Source organism: Emydura macquarii, unplaced genomic scaffold (assembly GCF_026122565.2).
Source record: "Emydura macquarii macquarii isolate MOO-44397 ecotype Brisbane River unplaced genomic scaffold, CSIRO-AGI_Emac_v2 contig_369, whole genome shotgun sequence".
Taxonomy (NCBI): domain Eukaryota; kingdom Metazoa; phylum Chordata; order Testudines; family Chelidae; genus Emydura; species Emydura macquarii.
In genome coordinates this window covers 12,920,845-12,937,367 of record NW_027130506.1, presented here as the reverse complement: position 1 = coordinate 12,937,367, position 16,523 = coordinate 12,920,845, and the positions used below count along the sequence as shown (strand labels likewise).

General features: G+C 39.5%; 1 protein-coding gene across 8 annotated transcripts in view; it reads right to left on the bottom strand.

Moving 5' to 3' along the window:
* Positions 1-16,523, bottom strand: part of KHDRBS3 (KH RNA binding domain containing, signal transduction associated 3) — a 205,970-nt gene that overhangs the window by 179,707 nt on the left and 9,740 nt on the right. For 2 of the 8 annotated variants that reach the window (XM_067531713.1, XM_067531722.1), the window contains exon 1: positions 10,183-10,619. The exons of the other annotated variants lie outside the window; for them this stretch is intronic. In XM_067531713.1, coding sequence (XP_067387814.1) covers positions 10,183-10,270 — 88 coding nt within the window. In that variant the 5' untranslated portion in view covers positions 10,271-10,619. Of the gene's footprint in view, positions 1-10,182; positions 10,620-16,523 lie in introns of those variants that run through there. 8 annotated transcript variants of the gene reach the window in all.

Genomic DNA, 16,523 nt, shown 5'->3' with positions numbered 1-16,523 from the left:
AAGGGAAAAACCCTTCTAAGAGTTGTATAAAAACTTCCTATAGACTCACCAAAAGAGTGTAAGAGATTTACCAACCACTGATGTTAGACTGCCATTTGTTTGTTGCCTTGTAGCTTCACTCCTGGTGAGCTGCTAGTTGAAGCTGAAAACCTGATAAAAGACATCAAAATGCAAGAGATGGAAAGCAGCCAGCAATATATAATCAACTGGAAGTGGAGAACAGTAGAAGCAGGGAAAAAAAAAAAAAAAAAATTCCAGTTTCCTATTAATTTTAAACTTGACAAAAAAAGAAATGTGATAAAAAAGGCAGCGGAAAGACAGACGAGCAATGGGAAGAGAGCCACAAGGAGAAAAGCATACATGAAAAGGAGTTCTATTTAAACGGATGGATTGGGGAGGGGAATCTATGCAAGGAATAAACAACATTATGTAACCAGTGAGACACCCCAATGCTGAGAGTGATTTGTTTGAGCCTCTTACTAGTTACAGTACATGGATATCTGCTCCCTTCCTTCTCTTTCTTCCCGTTTTCTTGGCCTGCTCCTTTCCTCAGATATCACATAGTCTGTGATACGAGTTCAGACTATTAAATTTCACCCAGTTACCTTTGTATAGAGCCCAATAACCTGGATGATTAAAGCGTAAGTTCTAGAAAGGCACAGTCCTGGCTTGAAGACATCAAGAGATAGGGAACCCACCACTTACCTTGGTAGTTTGGGCCAATGGTTGATTACCTTCACGGTTATAAAATCTGTGCTAGATTATATGGCTCTTTAGCACCCAGTATTTTCTCCTTGTGAAGGTACTTACACCGTTAAATCAGTCACCTCTCAATATTCTTTTTGCTAAATTACAGAGTTTGAACTGCAAGTCATTTTTGTGGCTCTTTTCCGCACCCTCTCCAATTTTTCAACTTTCTTCTTAAAAGTTAGAAACTAGAACTGGACACAGTATTTTCTCACCAATGTTGTATACAGAGATATGAATTAACTCTCTAATTCTACTCCTTCTGCTTATTCATCCAAGGATCAGCTTTTTGTCACATCACACTTAGTTGATTGCCGACTATGCCCCCCGAAATCTTTTTAAGAGTCACTGTTTTCCAAGATGCAATCCCCCAGTCTGTAGGTCTGGGCTGCCTTCCTTATTCTTAGATGTATAATTTTGCACTTGGCCGTATCAGAATACATTTTGTTTGAATGGACACATTTTACCCAGCAATCCAGCTCACTATTCCATAGGTTCTCAAACTGGGATGGCAGAATATATTGTGGGGTGCATAAAAAGCTTTAGGGAAAAAAAGTACTGCCCACATTTTACCCACAGCAATGAATAACTAGCAAAGCGGATTCCTCCAGACAAATCAGGTCCTCAGATGATACTGTGCATTTTGATGGATTTCTGTTAAGCTTGCATAGCATAATACAAAATTATTGCCATCTGTTGGGGGAATGTATCAGCATTCATGTCGCACTCCCAGTCAGTACCCAGCCAAAGCCAAGGAAGCTAATGATCCAACCAGTGGACCAAATTCGGTAATGAATCCTAGTCATGTGCCACCTGAAGCACATTGTATGTTAATCATTTGCTATGACATGGTGTGCACATTTAATTGTAAGCAACAACCACAATCACAATTTTGCTTTTACTCTTATTCAATGGATCGTTCGCTCTGTTTGAATCAATGCCTTACTGTTTTTAAATAGTGAAATGTGCATTTTTTTTTTTTAAATCGACACAAAGAAGGGGGTGCGATCAGATAAGTCTGAAAGTCACTGCTTTATACAACTGCCCTCCTTCTCATCATCATCATCACTCCACCAGTCTGTGTAATCCATAAAATTTATCAGGAATGATTCTGTATTTACATTAGTTTATGCTGAATAGCATTGGCCTTAGTATTCCACTTATTATCCCACTAGAAACACCATCCTTCATTGATTCCTCATTAATAACTACTTTGAGATCTCTCAGTTAGCCCATTCTTAATCCATTTACCATCTGCTTTATTGGTACTGTATTGTATAGTTTTTTTTTTTAAAGCAGCATGTCATGTGTACGAAGTCAGGTGTGTTACAACCTTGATACCTAGCTCTTTCATATAGAAGGGACATAGGAGTTTAACATCTTGACTGGAAACATAATTCAAAAAGCCAGGGGGGTGGGGGGAGATTCTAGAGAGGGCATAGAAAAGGTTGCATATGTAGAGTTTAGGAGTACATCAAGTCAAACAAGACCAGGGCCATAAGAGCAGCCGATCAGTACTCTGTGACCTTCTTACTGACTTCTCCAGTAAAGTACTCAGAATGTTACAGTTTTAATTTGTACGACTGGTGTCGATGAGGATTGGAAGTGACAAACCATGTCAATTTAAATTTGAAACCTTTAAATTCAAATCACTCTCATTGACTGCCAAAGTAAGTGTGCAAGTGAATTAGAAGTCAGTTTAGACTAGATGTGATCATTGAGTGGCTGCAGGCTGGAGTCATGCTTCAGAGCAGAGGAGCCCAGGATGAAGCATAGTGTGATTAGCTTAAACTGCATCCCTGTTAACTATTTGCTACATAAAGTACTCCACTCATGTATTTTTTTTTTTTTAAATAAAGAGTCAGGGGAAGCATTACAGTGTCCACAAAACTGACATCTAAGGTTTTTTAGAAGTTTCAATAAGCTGTCCAAAACCCAGTTTTATCGGTGGGTGTAGGAGGAAGAATCACAAAACCAGTCTTTTCAAGAAATTTCTAACTACCCAACCAAGCCTATTATTGAAAGCTTTAACCAGTGAAGTCTAATTTATTACAGGTATAAGTCATACGAGCATACTTGATGGGCAATCTAGGACTTGGAATATTGCTCTTCACCCACAAAAAATTCTAGAAATCATTTAATGTTAGTGCCTCTGCAACCCATTGCCTACTAGTGCAGCAATGAACTAAGAGGTAGAACAAAGCAGCTCTTAATTATTTGATTTTTGTGAAGCTGCCTGAAAACCATGTCCAGTCAGATAGCTACTTCTACTAAGAAGGGGTAGCCGTGTTAGTCTGTTACTTCTATTAAACTTCTCTAGCCCATAATATCTGCTAAACTAATCTACCTTTTCATGGGTCTTTCAGTCTTTTGCAATCGTTATTCCATAAAACAAAAAAAAAAAAACATTACCCATTCCCAAACAAACAGACATTGCTTTCTAAAGTCACTTCTGTGGAGGACAGCTTCCTCAGAGGGACTCATTGGCTTAAGCAAGCCTCTCTCATTATGGATCAATTATTTTCAACTGACTAGACTAGGCATATAGCCCTTGGACAGTTTGATACATCTTGTTAACTTACTGTCCTCAGTGCTGATCAATTTTCCTTATCTACATTTTTAGTTACAAAACATTTCTCTTACAAAGCAATTTGATAGCCACTCAGATGAAAGGAAGAAACTTGTACAAATCAGTGCTGTCCCTCCCCCACCTCAATTGTAAAAGACACTGATCATAGATGGAAGAGGATTAGAGGTTTTGCTGCCATTTTATCACTGCATCAGAATGAATAATTAGGGCAAGAACACCATCATTTCTCCCCCAACCCGTCACACTCCCAGTCCCCAAACAAACAAAAATATAGAACAGGGATTCACTAGTGAAGTTATTTACATCAAATAGAACATGAACGTCACTTCATGGTCTTCTAACCAGAACCACCACCGGCATTGAGAGTCCCTGATCATTGACAAATTATGGCATTTTCCATGTATAAAAGTTACAAATTCTAAGTAAATATGTTGCAGACTTTTGTTGAAGAAACCTGACTGAGGATGTAGATGCTTTGAAAAATATTTTACTAAATAAACGTTATTTAATAATTACAGCTTCAAACACCATTTCTTTTATAATACAATAAAATTAATCAGTGTTACTCACTACATTTGTGGAGGAAATTAATTGAATAAGAGTCAATAGCTTACTTTATTCCTGAAGTATTTCAAGAAAAATAAAGTTTAGTTCAGAAGATCTTTAGTGGAGTTTTATTTCGTTGCTACTCCAAGGAATTTGTACACAAGAACTGGCAAGCCTGTTCTGTATTCAGTGCTAGCTGCCCATTCAGTAAAATGGATCAATATATAGTTAATATATTAAAAACTTCCTGTCGCCTGAGGAAAGGTCTATTGTATCTGGTCATGTCAGTGGAAATCAAGGGTGGAACTGCAAACTAGTACAATTACTCTGTGTAGGATAAGAGACAGGGTCTGGAGTCAATAACTTGCACCTGTGGACTTATTCCCTTCAACATATATAGAAGTAAAATATATTACATCTTTTGGTAATAATCTGGAATCTGTATTTCCTTTTAGTTTATGTTTGCATCTCTAATGCTTTTGCATTTATATGGTCCTTCTATTCCAAGTATTTAATCTAAATACAGGGGCTTAGTGGGTGTTATGAGTTGGGGAAGGCATAAGTCCCATATACCTTCTGTAAAGAGTAGCTACAAATGAAGTGTGATTAACAGGGATTTCTTTATCAGCTAATTTCTTTCATTTGATTTTAACATACTCTAAAGGGCATCCACAAGATACATATTACAAAAAGCTAACACTATACATAACCAGAGTACGACAGATCCTATCCTCATTTCCCTCCGTTATTTTAACAGAAATCCTTCCCTTTCCAAACTTTTTCTGCATTCTTTGTGTTCACAGCATTACTCAGTTACTGAACTATTAAATGGTTTAACAGATATTATATCAGCCCCTGTAGTATTTACATTCACAAAATGTATTTTATGTACAGTCTGAAAGACATGTAAACAGTCAACATTGCAGGCATAAAGTCCTGCTTGGTAAAGGGCACTGAATTATATACCAAGAAAGAGTAGTTGAACTTTTGACAGTGGGGAACATGTCCAGAGGTAGAAAACAAGTTAGGCAACCTAATCTTAAAAAAAAAAAAAAAAAAAAAAAGTATATTATTTCTCTCTCAAAATAGCAAGTTCCCAAACACTGTAAACATGGAAAGATGCATAACAATTGCATTTTCTTATGTATGAGGGGAAAGGGGAGAGAAAAGATATACTACCTTGATCTTTCCCTAGTGATCTAACCTCCCTGGAAAAGGCACCAGAGGATTTCCTTCAGAATAAGAGCTACAATATATGTTAGAACTGGCCAGAATGTTTTATCCCTGGTACTTGACAGCTGCACGTTAACCCAGTCAGGGCTGCCAATTTATTAAGTATATGAAAGCTTCAGCTGTGTGTGTGGCTTTCATATGTCACAAACCTAACTAAGTTTATAGAAAGAAAGCTAATTGTATTACAGGAAACAGGCTTAATATGTTTTGTTCAAGTAGAAAAGTAAATAAACATCTGATTCAAAGCAAAACTGTGACAATATATTCTCATTATCTCCTGGAGAAGGACCCCTACTGTTCTACCAAATTTAAGCAGTAGTAAATTGCTCCAATACTTGTTTAACACAGCACTTCAGCAATAACCTTTTTTCCATTTATATTGTGAAAATTCTGCTAAAGCCACTGGAGGCCTCATATTTGGGGGGAACAATTTGAGAAGATTACTGCTTTATAGCAATTGAAAGTAGCAAGAAATGAAGTTAATGAGTATGTAGGTAGGCAACAAATATATAGGTGCTCATTTCAATTCCATCAGTATGCTCAATGCCATCAATGCTTTTTCTCAAGCAAACTTATTAATTCTGAAATACTGCAGAGAAAGAAAGATTACTACTATCTGGTAAAGTAGTTTCTCTCTTTCCCCCCACTGACCTGACGTTCATTATGCTCTGTTGTTCACAAAGTTCTGTAACTCAACCTTTAGACCATGAAAGCATACAAGCATACATATCATCTTTATGGTTTAAAATTTTTCACCTGCCATTAGAAAAACCCTCACTATATTACTGTCTATTTCCATGTGCAAGCTATAATTGGCAGATATTGAAAGTCTAGGATCAAAGTAACTTCTCAATTCCCTCAATGCTTAATTTCAACATGGACAGACATTTGTCAATAATTATTGTGTTCTCCGGTGTATTGAAAAATTTCACTTATTTCAACCCCTTCTGAGCTTTGTTTTGTGATATTTCCATTACTGATTGATACAGCTCAGCAAGTCTTAAGTGATGCTAAAAGATTTAGATAAATTGGCTTTATATCACATTTATTCATCAAAAGAACATAAAAATGTCATACTGGGTCAGACCAGTGATCCATTTAGCTCAATAGTGGCCAATGAACAGAACAAGTTAAGTAATCCATCCTGTCGCCCATCCCCAGCTTCTGGCAAACAGAGGCTAGAAACACTTCAGAACATGGTTTATATTCCTGCCTGTCCTGGCTAATGCCAATTGATGGACCAATCCTCCACGAATTTTTCCAGTTTTTTGAAACCCTGTTATTGTTTTGGCCTTCACAACATCCTCTGGCAAAGAATTCCAAAGGTTGACTGTGTGTTGTGTGAAGAAATCCTTCCTTTTGTTCATTTAAACCTGTTGCCTATTGATTTCATTTGGTGACCCCTAATTCTTGAGATGGGGTAAATAAACACTTCCTTCTTCATTTTCTCCACACCAGTCATGATTTTATAGACCTCTATCAGATACACTCCTTATAGTCATCTATTTTACAAGCTGGGAAGTCCCAGTCTTTTTACTTTCTCCTCATAGGAAAGCTGTTCCATACCCCTAATCATTTTTGTTGCCTTTTTCTGTACTTTTCCCAATTCCAATATATCTTTTTTGAGATGGGGCGATCAGATCAGCACAAAGTATTCAAGATGTGGGTGTTCCATATATTTAGAGGCATTATGATATTTTCTGTCTCATCTATCCATCCCTTTCCTAATGATTCCCAACATTCTGTTAGCTTTTTTGACTGCCGCTGCACACTGAGTGGATGTTTTCAGAGAACTATCTACCATGACTCCAAGATCTCTGCCTTGAGTGGTAACAGTTAATTTAAACCCATTCATTTTAAACATATTTAAAAATATTTGCCTTTCCACACAGTGGAGTGTGTTCATAAGACAATGTCGGATGTTGATTTGGAAGAGAGCAATTAAACTTGTTATTTTAAGTAAGTTATTGTGTTATAATCTCTGACTATTACACATGCACACATATAGGTGAACATAGAAAGAGCTGTAGTTCATTTTTGCAACCCAAATTCCAACTTTTTGTTTCACCATTGGAAAAAAAGTCAGTGATACTGAATGGCTAAGAATTAAACTTCTACTCCTTTCAAACTAGCAAAAATAGTGACCTAAGTTTAGATTTTATGATTCTTGAATAATCGTAAGAAAGGGAAGTTAAGAAGTTGAGCTGACTTAAGTAGTACAAATCACCAAAATTACAAGTTCAGGTAGTTACTATGCTTTTATTTTAGGAACTTACATTTCAAAAGGTAAATGGGTGAAACATCTAAGTCTACATATGACTAATAGCACAGAATTCATTAAATCTGAAGCTGAACAAAAAATACTTAAATAGGATATTAGTAATATACCTTGTATCTGTTTGACCTACTGAAAACACCATCCATGTTTTAATCCTGTAAACTAGGAGAGTACCGGGTATATACAGATACTAAAACAACTTTAAAAACATCAATAAAAAAAACATGCTGAGGGGAGACCCCTAGCTATTAATTTTGGTAAATTTACTTTGTCATCACAAAATTCCAAACCCGCAGTTAAGTACATTTAAACATTCTTCTAACTTTACTGAAAAGGATCAGTCATATACACATATAGACTTATAAAATCTGGAAAAAATTCTATCCTCAATCTTTGCTCAGAATTCTGACTGACAAGTGAGTAATTGCCATTATGTTTGAGGATAGTTTATAGTTCTAAGTTGATCAACTACTATAAGACATTAAAATAAAATTTAAGCACATATTTAGCAAAGGTATTTACTCACATTATCAGGAAGCTTACTAAGATTTCACTTCTCAAATAAATCATTCAGTCAATAGGAACCTTTTTGCAACAAAAATTCCTTCAGATAAGATTTTGCACATGGCTTATTTCAAACTTTTGACTGCTTGCTTAAGAGCAACAAGCTACAAAACCCATGGCATTTGCATTTTGCAATGGAGATTGTGTGCATTAGTCAACAATAATACGGACCCTTTTAGCAACAGTTTGTTAATATTTAAGTTTCAAAAGAGAAATGTCCTAGCACACTGCAAATCAACAAGCTATGCAATCAAGGACTGTAGTGAAGCAAATAATACCAGGATAGCCTTCTAATCATGTCATCACTGAGGTTCAGGTGCACTCTTTATTACCAAAACAATTCACTAAATTAACTTTTAAAAATGAAAGTAAATCTGGATTACTATTCATGAATTTCCCTCCATACGAGTGTTCATATTACCTCAACATATTTATGAATATTTTTGAAAGTCTTCAACCCATCATAAAGCAGTTTACCATTCTGACACTTCCCTGGAGTTACAGCCAAACACACACTGCATAATTTACACTATACTTTCTTCAATACTCAGGCAATGAACATCTCTGAAAATACTAGTGACCATTTTAAACAAGAATTATTTTTTCCAATTTACTGTTGCTAACTGACTAATGATTAGGAATCACTTTTTTCTACCACTGCAGATTGCATAAAATTCTGCTTTAGGCAATTATAATTTTGCATAAAATTGATTTTAAGAGCCATTTTCAATTTCTGACATCACTTACAAAAGTGTACAGGACTTCCTATGGGAACACAATATTTTTCTTCAAAAATCTGTCTACAAACTACGTGCACATATGTTCTATTTAGTTTTGCTGGCATATTATACAGCTTCTAGAGACTGACAAACATTCTCAACAGGAGAACACATTTTTTGTTGAATAACTAAGGTTATTTTGAGTAAATGATGCACATGAAGATGACTACTCATTACTGTATATGAATACATAAACCTAACATCGACTGTTTCTAGCATAAATTGGAAAACATGTATGCTCAATAATCCCAAAGCAACACTTTATATAGCAGTGGCAATATGAAAAATCTGGGATCAAGACTGTGTGCCTTATGTATACAAACTTAAACAATTCTTCTCATTTTGCTACTAAAATGGGCCTGTCATTTTGCTGAGCGATAAAAATTACATTTTGTTTTAGTCTTTGACTTTGTAACCCCAGTCCTCCTTAACCCAATGAGCACATACTGTATAATTCAGATTCCTTCACACAGCAGCCTGCACAGTAGGCAACAATGGAAAGCATAGCTTATTAGACACAATAGCAAGCTCAATCAGGGATGCAAACAGAAAGAACAATGTATTTGAAATGGATCAGGAATGATAATTATACCTTTCAGAAACTGCAGTAATTATTTTAAATAAACATTTTCATCTGTTCATCACTAATCCAATAGAAGTAAAACAGGAAAATATGGGTGGTACCTTTTATTAAACTAAAACTAAAGTGGACGTGTTTGACAATTCTATATTCTCTGCACACTAAACAATGTTATATTTTCCTTGTAAAAAACGTACTCTAAAAATACTTCGGGTATTTAGGGGAAGTTCACTGCATCAGTCTGCTAAGACGCAAAGAGATGAATTACAACGTGCGTTCTTCTGAGGGGCCAATTATTTGCACACAAAATCAGGCTGCCTTCTCCGAGGTAGCAGAAATGTACATCCCGATTAAGATCAACGGAGAGAGGCAACATCAAAGCCACACGTGTCAACAGACCGGGACCACGCTTCACGTTTCCAGCGCACCCTCCCCACCCCTAGCATCAAACGCATCCTATTGAGAGACCAGTGAAGGGTCCAGAGCTGAAATCAACCCCCCTCTGCAGAGCATCCGGACGGCGCTATCGCATCCCAGGCTGGCGCGCCTCCTCCCAGCCGATCCTCCGGGTGTGCGATGTGCCAAGGCACTCGCCGCCTCCCTCCACCTCCAGGGCCACGCCACGCCCGCTGGGGATCGCGTCTCGCCCGGCGAAAGCGACCTGCCCGCAAGCTCCCAACACACAAACCCCAGCCGGGGTAACTTTCCACCCGGCAGCGGGCGGAGCAGCGCCCGCGGGGGGCCAGACTCGGCGGTGCCTGGCTCCCGAGACCCCCGCCGGCCCCGCACGGGCCAAGCAAGCCCCGCTCCCCGACCCAAGGCCGCCCCTGCCCACACCTCGGGAGTGCCCCCGTCGGCCCCCCACCTTGGTTCACCAGCCGCAGCGCGTGAGTGAAGGACGGGTCTAGCGAGTCCTTCTCCGCCATCAGCTCGGGCAGGTACTTCTCGTCCATCCCCGCTTCCCGCGCGCCGGCGGTCGTGGAGCCGGCGGGACCCGCGCGCACACGGCAGGGGGGCGGTGGCGGCGGCGGGAGAAGTCCCGAGGCGCAGTAAATATCCTCTCAGGCGGCGGCGAGGGAGCGCTTCCCTCCGGCCCCCTCCTGCCCCGGGCTCCGGGGGCGCATCCAGCGGGCACCACAGACCCAGACGCCCGCCCTACCGGAGGGGGGGGACCCCCTCCCCTCGCCCTCGAACCGCAGAAGCCCGCCCCTGCTGCGGAGGAAAGGACCAGTCCCGGGATGAGCAGCCCGCGCGCACGACCGTTATCCAACGCGGCCTCCACGAAAGAGAGGCGACACCCGCAACGGCTCCGCGCCGATCAGCGGCCGAGCCCGGCAGCAGCAGGTTTAAATAGCGCCTGGCAGGCCACGCCCATCGCTAGCCACAGGCCACGCCCAACGGCCTTCAAAAAAACACGCCCCCTTGCGTTTTAGCCACGCCCCCCGCGATCCCCGCGGTGCCGTTCGGCCTCCTCCCCCATCGCCCGGCCCTTCTCTTAAGATGCCGCCCATTGGGTAGACTGACCTGTCAGTCAGAGGCATTCTGCGGTTTCTGATTGGTTATTTCTCTTCCGTCCCGGTGGCGGCGCGGGAGCCGGAGCGCGTAAGGGGAGTAAGAGACTCTGCTCCTCCCCCTATGCACGCACCTGAGTCGGTGGTGCTGGCCTCCGCACCCGGGGACTGGTGGCAGGAGAGGACGAAGTGAATGAGGGAGGGTTTAAGTGCCCCATTGAAACACACAGCAAAACCCTTCTCCACCCTTTAGATTTCCCCCCCCCCCCCTTAATAGGTACATCCCAGTCTAAGAGGGAGGTCTCCAGCTGACCCTCCCTCCCAGGTGCAAAAGTCCCAGCCCCATAGCCACATGGCATCAGAGTGCCTTACTGAACCAGCTGACATGGGACCAGATGACATTTCCCAAATCCTTAAAAAAAAAAAAAAAAAATTGGGGGATCTGTAGCTATCCCCACTCACTCATCCCTTCCCCTCTGTGGACAGTCTTGAAAACAAATAGCAAGCATATTGTCCACCATCCTGTTTGCACCAGGAGTCTCATAATAGCTGTGATTTCCTTTAAAATCCCAGCTCCTGAAAACAAGTGATTGTGGGAATCATAATTTTCATTACAAAATGTTTCTAGCTCTCGTGATTGCAAAGAAATGCTTAAACATGTGACCGGAGTGCACCCTAAAAGCTCAAAAAGCAGCATGCCAATAAAAAACAAATTATTTTTTTAAAATCTCATGATCTTTTGGGTCCTTACTCATGGTTTTTTTTTGTTTTTTTTTTAAACATTTCTGGTTGGCAATATTGAAATGCCCCACTCTAAAATTCTGCTCTCTTGCTATAGTTAATGATGAGCAGTCTCACATTTCTCCAGATGGAAATTTAAAGCTCTTTAGAAAGGTTAGCTAAATAATCCTCACAACAGAACTATGGTGTAGGGAAATAGCTTAGTATCATCCCCATTTTCCAGATGGGGAAATAAAGGATAAATAAGTTGCCCAAACAAGCTGGTCCCTTTGCACAATTTTTTTCTATTGATATACATATTAGAAGATCATTTACCTTGATCTGTAACTTTGTGACCTTGTGTGGCTTCCTTCTTGGCCTTCAGGAATTTCACCAATGAATCCTTGTTGATAGCCCAAGAGAGAAAAAAAAATCTGGGCATGAAAAAAAAAAAAGACACAACCCATTCTGCTAACGCAAAGTCTTTATAAGAAACAGCCATAATGCTAGTGGAATATTTTAATTTCAAAGTTTGTTTATTAAAATAATCAATATAGAGGCTAACAAGTGATCAGCAACAGTTAAAAGATCTGTGGAAAAATACAAAATATATGGTGATAATCAGATAACTTTATATATATGCCTCTCATCCAAAAGTATTTTGCAAAATAAATACATCAGACATATGTATATAATATTAAAGCAGAGAGAGAGAGGAGTATTAATATTATGGTTGAGAAACCATGCACTCAAAAGTTAGGAAGTACAGAGTTAAAACTGAACTCTAAGCATTTCATATGCTCTTTTTTGCCCTTAATACAAAGCGATAATGTTTTGAAGCATATGTATCAAATGTTACATCATATAATACAAACTAGAATTTCTTATGAAGCTTTTCATATGATAAATTACTGTATAAAACATACGGAGTTGGCTTGTTTAGATTCCTTATATGATCTAGCAGTGATTCTCAAACTATGGGGCTGGACTCCCAAGGGAGGCGCAGGAGGCTATCCAGGGAGGCATGAGCTCTGTGCTGCCCCCCCCCCTTTTTTTTTTTTTTTTAAATACAGTCAAAGAGCTTTGACTGTCAACCCTGGGTGGCTGGGGCTCATGCAGAAGGATCGTGCACACCCAAGAGGTGGAAATAAAGGGGACAGCCGGAGCCCCACATCACCCGGGCTCAGGCTTGCTTCCCCACCCAGTCCTTCACATGGAGGTGACGGGGCTCTGGCTGTCAGCCCCAGGGTGAGAGCAGCAGCACAGAATAAGGTGGCAATAGGGTGCTAAGTCTGCTGTGAAAAATGATATTGACAAATATCACTTTTCACATTGCCACCCTTACTTCTGTGCTGCTGCTGGCATGGTGCTGCCTTCAGAGCTGGGCGCCAGCCAGCAGCTGCTGCTCTGCCTTCAGAGCTGGGTGGCGGTATATATATTATGGGGGTTGGGGAAGGAGAGGCAATGTAAATAACTACAGATACAAAGCAGGAGGGCCCAATCAAATACATCTGAGAACCACTGATTCTATATAATAAATCCTATTCAGAGCTATTTAGCTCAATAACGCCAGAACCAATCTATATTTGGCTAAACAGTTCCAAAAGCAATCTGTCATTAAGTAAGGACTGAGATTCAACCAAAAAGAAATTCTGAACACACTGTTAAGGTAGTTTAAGTTTGGGAGAGTTGTCCCCCTATGTATACCTAATTTTACCAGACTGATTTTATTTAAACTCTGCTTAATACTCAGGTCTTTTAATGAAATCTATTCATATACAGCTTGATTTATAAAGATAACATTTATAGTTATGAACATTTGAAGTCAGCAAATGGATTTAGAATAGGAGCAACCTTAACAAAATATTTTAATAGAACCAGAAATATTCTATTACATATACATTTAAGTCGTTCAAAGTTTATCCTTCTCGAGGAAGACCAAATAGCAAGTTCTGATAGTACCTGGGTTAGCTAAAGTCAAGAGATCAATCCCTGAAAGTACGGTAATTTAAGGTCCAGAGAAGACTTGAGAAAGTGTCTATGTGAGGAGCAGGTCTGAGAAAGGAAGAACAGAACAGTAAATAGTAGCAATACTATCCCCAAGTCTTCAGAGATCATGAGTCAGGCGGCGCCAAAAAAAAAAAACCAATTTTTCCTCTGCCTTCTGATTTGCATCTTTGTGGTTAAGCAACTCATCTCCATTTTGTGCATGGTCATTTCAGTTTCAAAATTTAATCCACAAATCATATTAAGAGATGAGCCTCCTGCTCAACTGGGGATTCTATTTACCCTCTAACTCTTGGCGTGAAGGGATTGGGGTCAGCCATTCTATACTATTCCATCCTCTTCCTGTATTATCCCATCTCCCCTCTAGTCTTCTGCCCAAGTAGTATTCTCCCTCTGCATTCTACCAATCTTCAGTCCCCTGTGTTTTACCCCAAATTTTCACATCCTCCCTCTGTCCCTATTCTGTACACCACCTTAGTCTCTTGTCTGCCCCCAGATAATCCCTTTTCCCCCCTCACATGTTCCTAACCACATAGACTAGATAGAAGATGGCCATCTTCTTTAAGGGCTGTATGACTTCATTCTCACCAAACACAATGGAAGATGGTGTCCTTCTTTACTATGAGTAGCCTTTCTCCCACTGTCAAATGCTGTGACAATCTATCCTGACAGCAGCCTGTGGCTTCAATGGAAGGAATGGAAAATGATGTCCATTTTGAATATGAGCAATGATTCATGAGAACAATGCAGAGGAGTCCCAGGGTAACCACTGAAGAGCAGGTAGTGCAACCAGTTCTCCCACTACTTTCTTTGGGGATGGGAGTGTGCTAATTATATTCTTTCCAGCATGCAGTGGATGGCAGAGGATAAACCTCCCACAAAAGAGGGGAAGAGATTTCTGTAGAATTTAGATGCTCCAGTTTCTACTCTGCATGAAGCATATAAGCAGAGCAATGGATGCAAAGCTGATTTCATGAGTGCTTCTACTCTGCCTGATGCTCATCAAGCAGAGCATACCATTCCTGACAGTTTCTGCTGCTTTTTGTTCAACGACAGAAAAGAGTGGAGCACAGACCCACTGCACAGGGTTGCACTCGTGTTTGTGAAGTTCACTCACCATTGTTGAGCAGTCTGGCACATTTTCATACCTAGCTCCAAATGGTAAGGAATGTTTGCATATTTAATGCATGTTTATACAAATTTCTAAATATTCTCAAATCACACCTTAATCCTCTTCCCATTGGAAATGCTGGTCTGGGGTGTAACTAGTTGTCCACAGACCACCAACCTTACACTGACAGATTTCACGCTATCTATATTGTGGCATCACCAAATGAGTCAGATAGTGAGTCCAAGGCAATTGTACTCCAGAAAAATTCAGTTTATACATATCTTGGTAGTTATTAATGATGGAAAAAGAAAATTACTACACGATGATTAAGGCAGAGCTTTTTTTAGTGATGGCATATATAAAGTTTCCCTTATAACAACGGCTCTTTAAATCCATTATAGGTTAGTTTAAAAAAATCAGGCCCAAATTATGATGCAACTCTTATGCCAGTGATTAATCTGGGTTTTTGTTTAATCCCCTCTTCCTGCACACGCACACACTTTCTAACCTATATTTCAAACACACAAGATTATAACTGAAATAATTTTAAAAATATTTTTCTCTATTTATGTTTTGAGGGGAGAAACTGTACTTTTGTGTACAACAGAAATTAACATATTGTTAGCATTAAATAAATAATATTCAGATGGGCCTTTGAGGCTTTGGATAATGAAAACAGACTAGTCAATTTCCATTTTCTTGTCAGTCTAATTTCACCATTGGATTTCATTGCACTCATTGCAATCCAAAATTTGTATTTTATGTTTTACGAGAAATTTTAGTTAAATACTATCCGCTTTGCATTTTTTTAAACATTTCCATTAGTCTTAGTTTTAATGAAGGCTTATTTTTATTTAACCTATATTTTAGGCTGCATTTGAACTTTTAACATCACTAATACAGAGCCATTCATTCGAACATGTAAATTATTACTGTTTAAAATTATTTAGTGTGTTTCAGACTCTTCATCATCTGTCTCGGTGTAACAGTGAGAGTCCTGTGACAACTTAAAAACTAACACATTTATTTGGGCATAAGCTTTCGTGGGCAGAAACCCATTTAGTCGGATGCATGAAATGGAAACTTCAGTTTGGTAGGTACATATACACATGCAAGGATGGGTGAGTTACATCACAGTGAGGAGGGCAAGTGTTAATGAGGTAAATTCAATCAGGGTGGATGAGGCCATTCACAACAGTTGATGAGAAGGTGTGAATGTCAAAAGAGGGAACATTATTTTGTGTAGTGGGCTAGCGGCTCCCAGTCTCTATTCAGAGCTAGTCTGATAGTGTCAAGTTTGCATACGAGTTCCAGCTCTGCAGTCTCAGTGTAGGAGGTAAAGGATGATATTTATATCCTGGATAGTTTATTCAAGAGATGGGTTGCCACAATAATGAGTAATGTTGCAGGAGCGGGTAACACAGCTATCGCATTGATAGTTTAAAATGTTATGGTTTTAAAGTTATAAATGCCTGGCTAGCTGTGTTAAATATACAGCCTCCCTTACTGTACCCGATTCTAGTACTATTTAAAATCTTACAATTTTAAAAGCAGGATAAACTGTCAAAAATCGGAAGAAAATGAAACAAGTAACAGGAATGCTCACAAAAAGTATGTATTAAAATTTAACTTATGGGATTTCACAGTGAATAGTAAAGGGATGAAACCAAAAACAAAAAAACTTCTTCCAATTATATTTTTTAGAAGTAAAAGAATACAAATTTTAGAAAAGCATTCATCCATCCTAATGGTAAATTATATGGGAACCTGTACTACACAGCTGTAGATTGAGAAAGTGGTCTTGAGAGCATAAAGAACAATTGAAGAAGTAATCATGGATTCAGAGAAGTGAAGGTA